We start from the raw sequence: 12,456 nt of genomic DNA on the forward strand, positions 1-12,456 counted from the left end.
GTCCACTTGTATTGAATTGATACTAGTATTGCTAATTAGACACACAGATTTCAGAGCCACTACTGGCTTTTCATTACACCCTAAATAATTCACTTTTGCTCAATTAGTAGAGTCAGTTGTTGAGGTTAAGCAAAAGATGATGCCCTTAGGCATGCACCTTCATCTGCAGAGGCCACATTAAGGATTTTAAGCAGCTCCAACCTGAGCTGAAGGAGGAAAGAACTGCAGCAGCCCTGACAGCAGTGCCTGTTGTGGGGCGAGCCCTCTGTTCACCATGTAACACAAGTGGACTGAAGTGCCAAGCTGATGTTTCCACATGACAGATTAAATTTACTGAGGAGCACTGCAGGGGCTTGCAAAACACATACACACACACCAGCGCACACAACAACGACAGGATAGAATACACATGTATGCTTATAAACATTTCACACGTACATGTGCTAAAATATACTTGTAAACTCATACATATATACGCCTCCACCCATGAAAGCATGCTTCACAAATGCACACGCATCTGATCCTGACCTAGTAAAGCCAAAGGTGCAGCCCCAGTCTATTGTTCCATGTGAAAATAAACAGTGCCATATGATATTCAAGGAGATACTGCTCTCTTGACTGCAAAACAAACATCAACAAACACTGTCCTAGGCTGAACAGATTATCAGTGAACCGCACAGACTCCACAGCAGCCACGTCAGTGCCGAATTCTTTTTTTTTTGAGAGAGAGAAAAAGAAGCAGTGCACTCCCAAATTGTGGAAGCACTCTATGAGCACAGCGGCACACAAACCGTAACTATGCAAGGAAACCATCTTATTTCGGGACATACAAAATATTTACATAATGAAACCAGGTTACCAAAGTATTTGCTATTAACAGTTCCTTTCTAAAAAAAGATCAGCGAAGTGTTTTATCTGTCTGTGCAGTTAACAAAATTTCATTACTTCCTTTTCTCCAACACCACACATACTATATTTATATTTGTGTTCCCGAGCTAACTTAAGAATCAAGCAAGATAACAGAAATAACAAACTCAGTTCCAGCAAATGAAAAATACTCACATCACTTAAGCATCGTCTCTTGAAAACAGGCTTACTGGGGGGACTACTGAGCAGTCTATCCAATAAGACATTCTCAGCCATCCTGAGCTCAGTCATTATTCCACAAGTACAGATGCAGTCAAGCTGACAAGAGCGAGGGTGTTGATGTCACTGTCAGCCAAAAGGAGAAAGGCGAGCCTGACAATGACACTTTACATTCACTGTCGCTCAGGCAGTAGATTTGTGGGGGAAAAAAACTGATAGCTGTCCATCAAAATCCATATCTGTGTGTGAGGTAAAAGCATGTGCTGTAATGTGAGGATATTATTGCCCTTCCTTCCCCTTTTCACCCCCCCCCCCCACCCAACCCTCCACACCCCCACACCCATGGCAAATAGAGCTATGCTAAAGGAAGTAGGACGAAGGGAGGAACAATGTTGCTCCCCTCCCTTTGTACTCTGTGAAACTGTCTTCTCTTTTCGTGCACACACACTTGCATGTGGACTTAGAACTGCATAGTTCTCTTTTTTGCTGTATCACAGTATGAGAACATTCTCTTCCTCTTTTCATTCATCTCAAATTTCTCAAGTCATGAGTCTCATCTCTTTCCCGTTATATAACATAAGACAAACCTTACAGCTCAAGTTTCCCTGTGGTTTGCACTTTGAGAATCACTTCATTAAAAGACAAAGTAGCCCAAAATAAATGAAAGAGAAAATCAAGAAAAAAGATAATGAACAGAAAGAAAACAACAACTCGAAAGCTCAAAGCTTGCCTCCATTGGGGTAAATAAGTGAAGCTAAAATCTGCTCAGCAAACCTCAGCAATTCTAAAAATCATTTGTGCATAGTTAAAGATGGGTATGACACAAGAGTACAAGAGAAAGTAGAAGAGAGAAAGAGATAAAAAGACCAGGGGAGCACTCTGGGATGAAAGGGAAGCTGTTCCTTACAAGCAGAACTTTTTCTCGGCTTGTCTCTTGATCAGGCCCTCCTCCAGTATCAGAAATCTGCACTGACCCACTTCAAAAACACAGAGGGAAGCTTTCAAAAGGATACATTTTAGCAATATACAGTATAAAAAGCATTTTTATTTTACAATCAAGGATGAACATAGCCACTGGTCTTCACTGATTTCCTTTTGAGGAAAACTAAAGAGTATAGGGTGACGGGATGACATGGTTTGAATATCTTGTGTACAGAGGTATACATTCAGCAGAGTGATACTGCATCATGCAATTTAAACACTATCCCGAGGGTGCATTTTATTACTTTTTAAAAAATTTATTAGCTAATCTGTTTATTTAGGTCTAACCTGGCTTTAGCACTAGTTCACTTACAAAATTACACACTTGCCCAAATGTCATGTAACAGTGGTAGATGACAGCAATGAAGTTGTGGGCAGAGAGTAGTGAACGCTATTCAGATTCACAATTAGTGTTAACAGTGTTTCAGTTACAAAGCATACTGACTGTAAAGTCATGCTGGTGTGTGCAACATTTTAGCTTAAGTCTGTGGGAAATTCAACAAGCTGTTGCACAATCTGCTTGATTTTAATAAGTGCAGTATTTGGTGTGATTTTAAGGAACAGTGTTTACTAAAAAAAATGCAAAGACACTGTTGGTTGCACTTCCACTCTTCAGGACCTTCACTCTTTTAAGCTGCTCTTTTGTCTCCTGCCCTTAGAGACGGTTTGGAGCTGCTGCAGTGAATGTACTGTTAGCATGAGCTACACATCTCTTTTTCTTTGAGTTGATTATAGCCAATTGCTGGGCCTCAGAGTGTGCGAGTGAAAGAGGCTGAATAATCAACCGATTCATTGATTGACTGATTTGATTGAATGGCTGTGTACAAGTATAATATGTCCATGAAAACATATACGGACTATTAACATCAATGACCCATACAATCCCCGCTTTGATTCAAATGCTTACTATTCATTCTAACTATTCAAAACTAGAGTGCCTTTTGGATTTCGACAAACAAACTGCCAACATACGAGTCCAAAGCAATATTCCCACACCTCTTCAGACTCTTTTCATTTATACTCTCTGGGTTAGCTGCTTTCTCAAAGGCAAATGCTTGAGTAAAACAGAAAACTAAACTTCAAGAGAGTCAATCAATGGGCAGAGAAGCCTAGTATTTCAGCCAGAGAAAATCCATTGTGGTCCATTCATCGGGTCTGGCACAAACTAGCCTGACCTTGCTGTGGCCACATTGGCCTCAGGGACACAAATGGAGTTCACACAGATGGCCCATTCCACTCCATCAACGCCTCAGATGAGTTGGTTGATTGCCACAGAGGTTAAGGTCTGCATAACTTCTGCTGAGTTCTCTGTATGTTCAAGCAGGTTTCCTACTGTCTCGCTCCAGTAAAAAGGAAAGAACAAAAAATTTAGACACAGATATCCAGCAAGGAAAAAAGACTGTTGAAGTTTCATCAACAATTGCTGGGGATTTGTATGTGTGACCGTTATTAATACTAAATGCTTTGTCAAAAACTGTAAGCGGCAAAGAAAATGAAATTTTCAGCATACAAGAGTTTAATTAATTAGTGCTTATCTATTAATGTTAAACCTAAAGAGGTTAATGACATAATTAAAAGAGTACTCTACCAACATAGCCGTTTTTATGGCACTTTTATATGAGATAAAGTTTTATTATTCTAATCATTCGTCTTCCCGTTGCACTGCATCTTGGCTGCAGAGAGTGTATTAACATATTTGAGGGTAAGAGGGTGTTACACTTGGAGCAGCTAATGTAACCTCAGTCAGAAATGAGGAGTAGGTCACAGAGGTCTGCTAAGCATTTTTTTTAAATGTCAAAATCTTCAAGTTTTTTCCCCCTTTCTTAAACTAGTACTTTTTAGCTCCCTGTGCAAAGTGACATTTTTACATTTATCACCTGAGGCAATATATCAGGCTTTTCCCAGCTCCCATTGGAGTCCTGAGGCTTTTTTCTTTTGGTTTTACCTGCGTAATATTCTTATATAAGACCTGCAACTGTACCAAATCAGAGTTTTATAATCATCAGAGAAATCACTTCATAAACATGTGAAAATGCATTTGTGAATCTGAAAAGGGATTCCTGTAACTATGCAGCTATGTCCGTAAGCAAAGCTTAACAGGCCAACATTAGTGTATTAGTATACCTCATATCAAATGAAAAGACCATTTAAGCACTCAATATGCACTTAATAAGTTGCATTCATTATAATGTACTTCTGCATTTCTGTGATTCATCTAATGTGGATTTGTTCTACTTAAGGAGCTTTTAACTTCAACCACTAACATTTTCTATAGCAATAAAAAAATAAAGCATTACAATATCAATTAACTTCATGGTTTTAACAGCACTACTGGGTTGAACCTGTTAACCTTTATGTATACATACTTCCTGTAAGTAGTCCATTTTGAAAAAAACAACAAAAAAAAAATAATAGCTCACTCTCGCTTCTTTCCATTTGAGACTGTGGAATTATAAATAGCTACATTTTGACACAACAAAACACATTAAAAAACAAGAGCATCATTTAAATAATTTGAACAGATGAAATGCTAAATCTATTCCTGAAACTCCATATGTAGATTATTAATACCTTGCAAACTGTATTTCCCTTACAAGCATGACAGAAATACCCCCACTGTGCCTACACTGGTATGTACGCTATTAGAGAGGAACAACTGCCACAGATCTATATTTGTCCCGTAAGCCTGTGACAGAGGGCACAGACTGTCAGGCACCACAACAGTCTGCCAACCAGAGCTACCGGGGCTGAACGCAACAGAGGAACTTTTCACCTGGGGGTAACAGTTAAAGAATTTGATGAGCCAAAAAGAGAGAGGACACCAATGAAAAATTAAAGGGCTAGATATGTTACATATATAACATTTCATATGTAGCCCAGTTTCAGAGTAACTAGCTGTTAGTTTTATTTTTACATCTCCAACTGTGAGAGAATTAAGATGTAAATAACGTGCAAGATGTAAAATTAATCTAAGAAGTGTAACGACTTGCAAATTATTTTTGCAAATCTCATAAACCATATCAATTGTTTAAACTGAAAGCATTACTTTTTAAAGAAAAATATCAACATCAGGCAGCCAATTTTAAATTCCTCAATGTCAAAATATAAAGATTTTGAATATCTCATCATCTGCAGTGCACAATATCATTAAATATTGTGCACTGCACAGAGAATCTGGAAAAATCTCTGTGCAATTGGAAAGGCTAAAAATCTATATTGGATGGAGATTTGCTTTCATTGCATTCTGTTTGTATTTACATTTTAGTAAATGTAATGTCAGATTGAGCTTAAAAAACTGCAATGTTAGTCATAGTAACATGCCACTCCAACCAGTTGTCACTGCAAGCTCTTCATACATTAATGCCTGGCTGGAACCATCAGATTTCATGGTGCTGGTATTTAGTTGTACCAGTTTGTGATCTACTCCCTACTCCCTATCTGCTCCCCATGCCTTGACATGGATTTGAGATCAGAGTGATCAGAGTGAACCCAAATTCAGGATAACTAAAGTATATGATGTACAGAAAAAAAGAGCCTTTATTTTGCTGATTAATCACAAGTCTGGCACAAAGAAAACACACAGCAGCTCTAGAGAGAATCACGTCAGCAAGACAGGAAGCACAGATAAATGATCTGACAGGATAAAAAGGGAGACACCGTGGGCTGTTTAGTGAATGTCCAAAAGGAGGATAACAAGACACAGGTGAAAGCAATCACACACAGGTGAAGACAGTCAATTGGAGGGACGATTGGGAGGAAATAGAGAGGAAGCAAAACTAACACAGGACAGGAAAGAAAACAGATCTTCAAAGTAAAACTGCAAATAGCCAAAGGAGACAGAGAAAGACATTCATAATAACGCAACAAGATTTGGAATGAAACACAAAGGAACCAAGGTGCAAACACAGAAATAAGACACGGGAGGCACATTTGATACTACAACTAATAGATGAGGTGTGAACTCAGTATCACAAGAACTACATTTCACAGTAATTCGAATAATAAATCCTGAGTGCACTCTCTGGCTGCTACTGTTTATTTCTAATGTGATAGATGCACATTAGAGCTCTGAAACTGGTTACATTTAAACATTAAAGTCACAAAGTAAAGGAGAGATGGAAATAGTTTTAGTTTGTTGCCAGATCAAATGAATTAATTTTATTGATTAAGCAGGTATTTTCGGTGTGTGCTCTGTATTATAAGAGCTGCAATTCCAGCAGCGTATAACAAACTCAGCAACAGATTAGAATCAAGTAAAATATAAAAACATTCTTACACGTTCTGCATCAGCACCTGAATGCATGTATATTCCAGTGACAATGCAATCCATAGTTGTTGCTGCTGTAACTTTACAGCGGGACTTCATTTCTGATATTAGAGCAAGGCACAGCTTAATAACTTGCACATAGAAAATATATTTGCACAGCAAATCTTTGTTGCACTTAAAACATGCTGTGCATAAAAGAAACCGTGAAAACATGGTGCTTTCAGATGGTTTCCAAAAGCAGCATGAGTCAAATTTCTGAACATAACCTGCTCAAGACCAGGTTATGTGTTCAGAAAAAGGGAGCCCTTTTTCATACGCAATGGAGACCAGCACATTTCAATAAAAGTCCTTCAATGTCTAAAAAGACACCATAAGCCTACAGGTAAAGCGCTCTGCTACAAGTGCTCTGCTTGTGTTGTCACTGCCTCAGGATGTTTTACTGACGTAAACCAGTAAAGGGAGAAGTTTACCTTTTAATGTACGCATTGTAAGAAAGAATATTTGAATTCAATATTTTCCTAAATCTTGCAGTAGTAAATTGGCTCAACCTGAACAAAAAGTAACAAACAAAAAAGGAGATGGAACATAAAAGCAGTGGTCTCAGACAGAGTCACACTCCCTTCTTCCATCCCAGCTTCCCAGTCACACTCCTTTCTTCCATCCCAGCTTCCCAGTCACACTCCTTTCTTCCATGTCAGGCTCTATCTTTTTTTTTTTCATTGTTATTCTTTCTTATCTAGTAAAATTGTATTCTGGAGCAGTAAACTGCACATCGAAAAGTGACAGAGGTCCTGACCAAGCGTCAGTATGTGAGAAATTGAGAGTGAGAATGCGCTTGTGTGAAATTTAATAAAAGCTGAATCAGTAAGACTTCTGTATCCGTACATACTTTTAAAAATAATTTTCAGTTTGTCCAAGCAGAAGTTGCAACAACCTATATGTGCCAATTATTTCAACTGCTGTCAAACTCTAAAACTGTTTCTTTGTCGGCTGCTGTCAGCTGTCACTGCGGTGTCTGACTGATGCAACCAGCTCCACCCTATTGATCTCTAGTTCCATCAGAGCCAGCTGTCCAGTGGGTCCTTTCCATAAGATAAAGTGTACTTGACACCACAGCCATAGAGCCTTACTCAGTCTAGCATACAACTTCATGATGGAGTCTGCAGTGCAGACTATGTCAAATGCACAATTACTTTAAATATATTCCAAATGAAAAAAAAAGGTCTTTGGAAAACATCTAGTAGGATTAAATCATGATTTGTTTGCTCTTCTCATTGAAAGATTCAGACACACAGGGGGGTCACTAGGAAACAGTAATGTCATTTTTCATGCAGACAGGTTAGTCTATATGACAACATCTTGACGCGACCTTTTGACTTTTAATACCACCATACTCAAAAGTGTGACAGTATTAATTAAAGAGACATTAATCAGGGCTCTAATTCTTATCCCAGTAAATGCTATTAATCAATCATGCATAGAAGGGGATGAAATGTTATGCCACAATTACTAATGTTATCAATGGCACTGAGTTAACCGTAACTTTAAGTGGTAAAACCCTCAGTTTCACATTGTTCATGCAGGATTCTTGGCACTGTGAATGCAAATGCAAACCTGATTAAAGAAAAGAGTAGCAGCAGCAGGTCAAAGCCTTGTATTACCTTTGAAAGTGAGGGAAAAAGAAATGGAGGGTGGGAGTGTGCTAGTGGGGGCTCTACTTCATCAGAGATACGACGGATCCTTCCATCTTGCTTCCTGTAAGTCAGAGAGGATGGGGGGGGGGAGAGAGACAAAGAGGTTACTAGTAGCCATAAGTCAAGTTTCTAACTTAAGCAATAAGTGCATGGGAAAATGCCTGCAATGCAATTGACACTTCCCACCAAAGCTATTATTACACCACAGTGCAATCTTCTTTTGAAAGTATTAGAAACCCCACATCCATTGTGTTTACTTATTGTGCTCACAAGCAAGGTTGAATCTGGTGAATGTATTCAGAGGCAAGACCTTGAATCAGAAGACATTAGGAGAACTACACAGAGGAAAATGTAAGTGTGGAAATGAGGTGAAACCTGATGAAAATGGATATGAAGCAGAAGAAAAAAGTACCCTTCAGCTTTCATCTGCTAACCCACTGCTTCTTCTCTGTTCTTCTCTACCCTTTTTCTTCTTTGTGTGATTGGAGTGAATTACCAGTCTGACCAGGATCCTGGTCACAGCATATTACTTCACACTTCGTCTCACACAACAGTCAGTTGCTAGAACTGGCAGCCCGTCTGTGCATGCATCCTGTTCGCAAACCTGCAGCAGAGGGCATTTCTAAACACTGCTTGGGAGCAAAAGAAACAAAGAACAATAGCACAATCTGATTCTTTGTGAGAATTCAGTGAGAAATGGTGGAGATGTGTGCACTCACTCTCACATATTTCCATCATTCTGCCATTTTGGCACACGCCACAGTGGTTTAATGCTGCAATAAAAATGATTTACACAGTGCTCTTTCTTCCGAGACAAAATCTGTTATTAGATACTGCAACACCTTGCCTATGTTGTCTGAGAGAATCTATAAGTCTGAGTAAACAGAGCTGCACTTTTATGACAACAGACTGCTGACCTGGAGCTGAGGTTAGGAAATATATTTGTAACATAGCACAAACACGGTGCTTTGTTCTCTGATATCTGCTGAATTCAGGGAAATAACTGAAAGAGGATGCCTGATCTTTTTTGCTGGATCCTCAGCTTCTTAGAACTGACATTCCTTTAGAGTGTGAACATTGATGTTACATCTTTCAGAAAATACAGCTCGAACACAATAAAACATGTCAAATGCTGCTTGGAGCAAAGAGTGATGTATCAAAATCTGCCGACAAAGAAATGGCTTACTGAGTCTATTAAGTCAGAAATCTGCATAGGCTAAGGTGACATTTTTGCTCAACTATCCGTATAATAAAAGACACAAACACACACACACAGACTTTGGAAGGCGTTTTTGTTTTACTTCAGAGAATATTCAATTATTTACTTTACATTCATGCCTTTGCTGAAGTTTCACTTAATATAAATGAAAGCGACCAAGCAGTGAACCTGGCTGCAGTTATGCTCTTGTCTCTCTAAATAAACTTGCATCTTATGTATGGGAGGTTTCTGTTATCAGTTAGCTGTCTCCGTGCTAAATATGCACACAGGTGGCTCGAACCAGTAAACCAGAAACAAAAAAAACAAAAAAAAACAGCCAAACAAAAAGAAATTGTGTGTGTCAGTTTCTACCATCACCAAAATGATTTATAAGGCAGATAATTGGAGTACATTGACTGATGGGGTAAATGAGGTAAGTTTGATTCAATGAGACTGGACTGCAGCATTCTATCAAAGCAAGCACATGTTATCAAATACCACAATCCTTACATGTGACATGATAACACTACTGCTGTGAAGGCCTGAGGTTCACTGGTGAAGGGAACATTCACCAGGGATGTTCTGCATTCTCTATTCGTCATTTTGGTTAGACTCTCACTTCTGTGAATTTTGGCTAACAGAAAGCTACAAATTGATTTGTACACATTGTATGTATACATGTGGAGTATATATACTCTAAATCTTATAGGTTGAAAAAAATGACACAATTACAACAATTACAATACTTGGGGCTGTGGGGATTTTTGGTGAACAGTTACCACCGCACTATTCATTCATTATTGCGATAATGTTCCTAATGTAGCATCTCAATGTGTTTTAAGGACCAGGATTTCCTCAGTTTTCTTTCAGTTTGTTTGATCTTGTTCCATTTCACACACTTCTTTGACCAGGGAGCAGTACAGTTGCACTCTTGGTGCAGGAGCACCTGCATGGTTGTAGTGTACCAGGATGGACCACAGCTTGGTTAAAATCTTTCCGCTGGTTCTTGGGTGCAGTGGATGAACACTTCCATCTGGGAGATCTAACAACAAGTGCTTTGTAAAGCAATCAGGCTACATTTGACAGACATGCCTGCATCGATTTTTTATGAATTAGAGTTGCTACAGTTGCTTGGTGTGCAGTGTAGGCATACACAGGTGCTTGTAAGGTGGTTGAGCAGACTGACACAGAGGAATTGGTGCGAGCATTTCATCTGGAAGGCTTTAACCTTGCCCATGTCCTTCTTCAGTAGGATTCAGCACACAAAACCATAAAGAAGTACAGCAATAATAACTGTGCTAAAGTCTCACATTTTTCTTTGCATAGAGATGTTCATGCTAGAACCCATGCAGTAACGGAAGTTGAAGAAAGCATAAATTTGTCTTTTCCAATATGACTACTGATGTCATCAGACTTTTGTACTTGAGATATTGGAGCTTATTCGCTACTTCAACAGACTCTGGGGCTAGAGTGATGGGAAGTACTGCCAAAGCTAAGAACTTTAATCTTTGGGGAGCCAAAATGACTCAAGGCTGTCTAATTGAACACTAACGGTATGCATGAGCTGTATCATCTCTGCAAGGAGGCTATATTATCCACATAGTCTAACTATCTTATACATGCATATATTTTTTTAAACTCTGAAGGTGGCTACAGTGACTGAACTCATGATCCAGTCAATTAAAACATTAAAGATGTTAGGAGAAAGGGTAGAGACAGGTATCTTGTCTCATAACTGCACTGTTGTCCTTATTATTCAGATTAACAATAAACCTAAATCAAGTTAGAGGTCCAAAAGCCTGCAATGCAGGTCTATGGTACTCATAATCCTGCAGGGATTACATTACAGATACATTTGATACAATTTTATAAATTAATTTAATGTGACCAAAAGTCCAAACCAGGTGACTTTCATTTACTTTTGTAGAAGACAGTTAGATGTGTTTAGTGATGACAACCCCGTGGGAGAAGACACTGAGTCACAGAAAGACTAGCTTTAATAGAGATGACAAAAAAACTACTTCAGAAAAAACAAAATCCAAGAAAACAAAACAAAACACAGGGAGCACACGAGGTAGAATAAACATATAGACTCACAAAAGACTGAAGGATACCTATGAGAGCTATAATTACACAGGGAACTTACTGGGAATATGCAAACCAATTAAGGTAGGGCAGAGAGGCAAGGGCACAGAAAGCAGGGCTAAATGAGGGAACGAGAAACACAAACAAATGAGTACAATTGAAGCCACTAAATATTTCAAGGTCTCTGACAGGGGATTATGTAGAGTGTCAGACAGACATTCAATAGATGGCGATTCCTTTTTTATTAATTGAATGCCTGTTCAAGAAGTTTGCTTACAAACATGTGTTATTTCTTAATATTAAATGCTACACAGCTTCTCTCAATTTGTTACATAAAATTGCCCACAGTTACACTAAATACTCTGCTATGTTTGAATGAGCTCTGGATGTAGAACAGGTCACGCCTTTGAACAGCAGCTGGCAGATGTGAGGGTCACTGTGTCATGGTGGTTGGGTGCCTGGAACACAGGAAGCTCAACCCAAGAAACACCTATCTAGCTAGGTTAAACAGTGTGAGCTGCCCTGTCTATTGCCAAGCAGCCAACTGATGATCCCAATTGAGGGGTTTATTCTTTATCTAATTAAATATTTGCACACTCGTATTATTTAGACATATGTGTATACAAAGAAAAGGAGGGAAAAAGAGAAAGAAAGTAAATCATGACTTATCACTTTCTCTCCTCTGCTGAGCAAAACACATTGCTCATACCAGTGTTAATGAAAGATCCTTGATCATCTGCTTTTATGGGCTGAGCCCACAGTCACCACTACAAACATAAATTTGTCATAGTTTTTTCTTCTTGACAACACATTCATCTCATAGTTACACCTATTTCTCTGTGGTATACATGCTGTACACAAAGCTTCCCTTTTTTTTCCTTTTTGAGGTTGAATTCTTGTTACAGCTGGAACTGTATAAATGTGTGTGTCACCTAGCAACATCACCTAACCCCTGAATCACTCTAAGATGCTCCATTTAAAAAAATAAGCCCAAAATCTAGGTTACACATGAAAGTTGGGAGAAATGAAAATAAATATGGGCACTATTAATAAAGATAGTTTTTATTTTTTTTTTAACAATTACCTCCAGTTATCCAAGTAAAACATATTCTTGATTTGCTGAATATTATATAGGACATGTATAA

At 38.6% G+C, this 12,456-nt stretch overlaps 1 protein-coding gene across 12 annotated transcripts in view; it reads right to left on the reverse strand.

Moving 5' to 3' along the window:
• Positions 1–12,456, reverse strand: part of si:dkey-166d12.2 (rap1 GTPase-activating protein 1) — a 108,889-nt gene that overhangs the window by 24,465 nt on the left and 71,968 nt on the right. For 7 of the 12 annotated variants that reach the window (XM_039612056.1, XM_039612054.1, XM_039612058.1 and 4 more), the window contains one exon: positions 7,996–8,089. Coding sequence is in view for 7 of the 12 variants with exons in the window: in XM_039612058.1 (XP_039467992.1) it covers positions 7,996–8,089 (94 nt within the window). In the remaining 5 variants the exon portion in view is untranslated. Of the gene's footprint in view, positions 1–1,062; positions 1,344–7,995; positions 8,090–8,440; positions 8,658–12,456 lie in introns of those variants that run through there. The other 5 variants (XM_039612053.1, XM_039612049.1, XM_039612055.1 and 2 more) reach the window with 4 other exon arrangements.

Source organism: Oreochromis aureus, linkage group 5 (genome assembly GCF_013358895.1).
Source record: "Oreochromis aureus strain Israel breed Guangdong linkage group 5, ZZ_aureus, whole genome shotgun sequence".
In the NCBI taxonomy this organism is placed as follows: domain Eukaryota; kingdom Metazoa; phylum Chordata; class Actinopteri; order Cichliformes; family Cichlidae; genus Oreochromis; species Oreochromis aureus.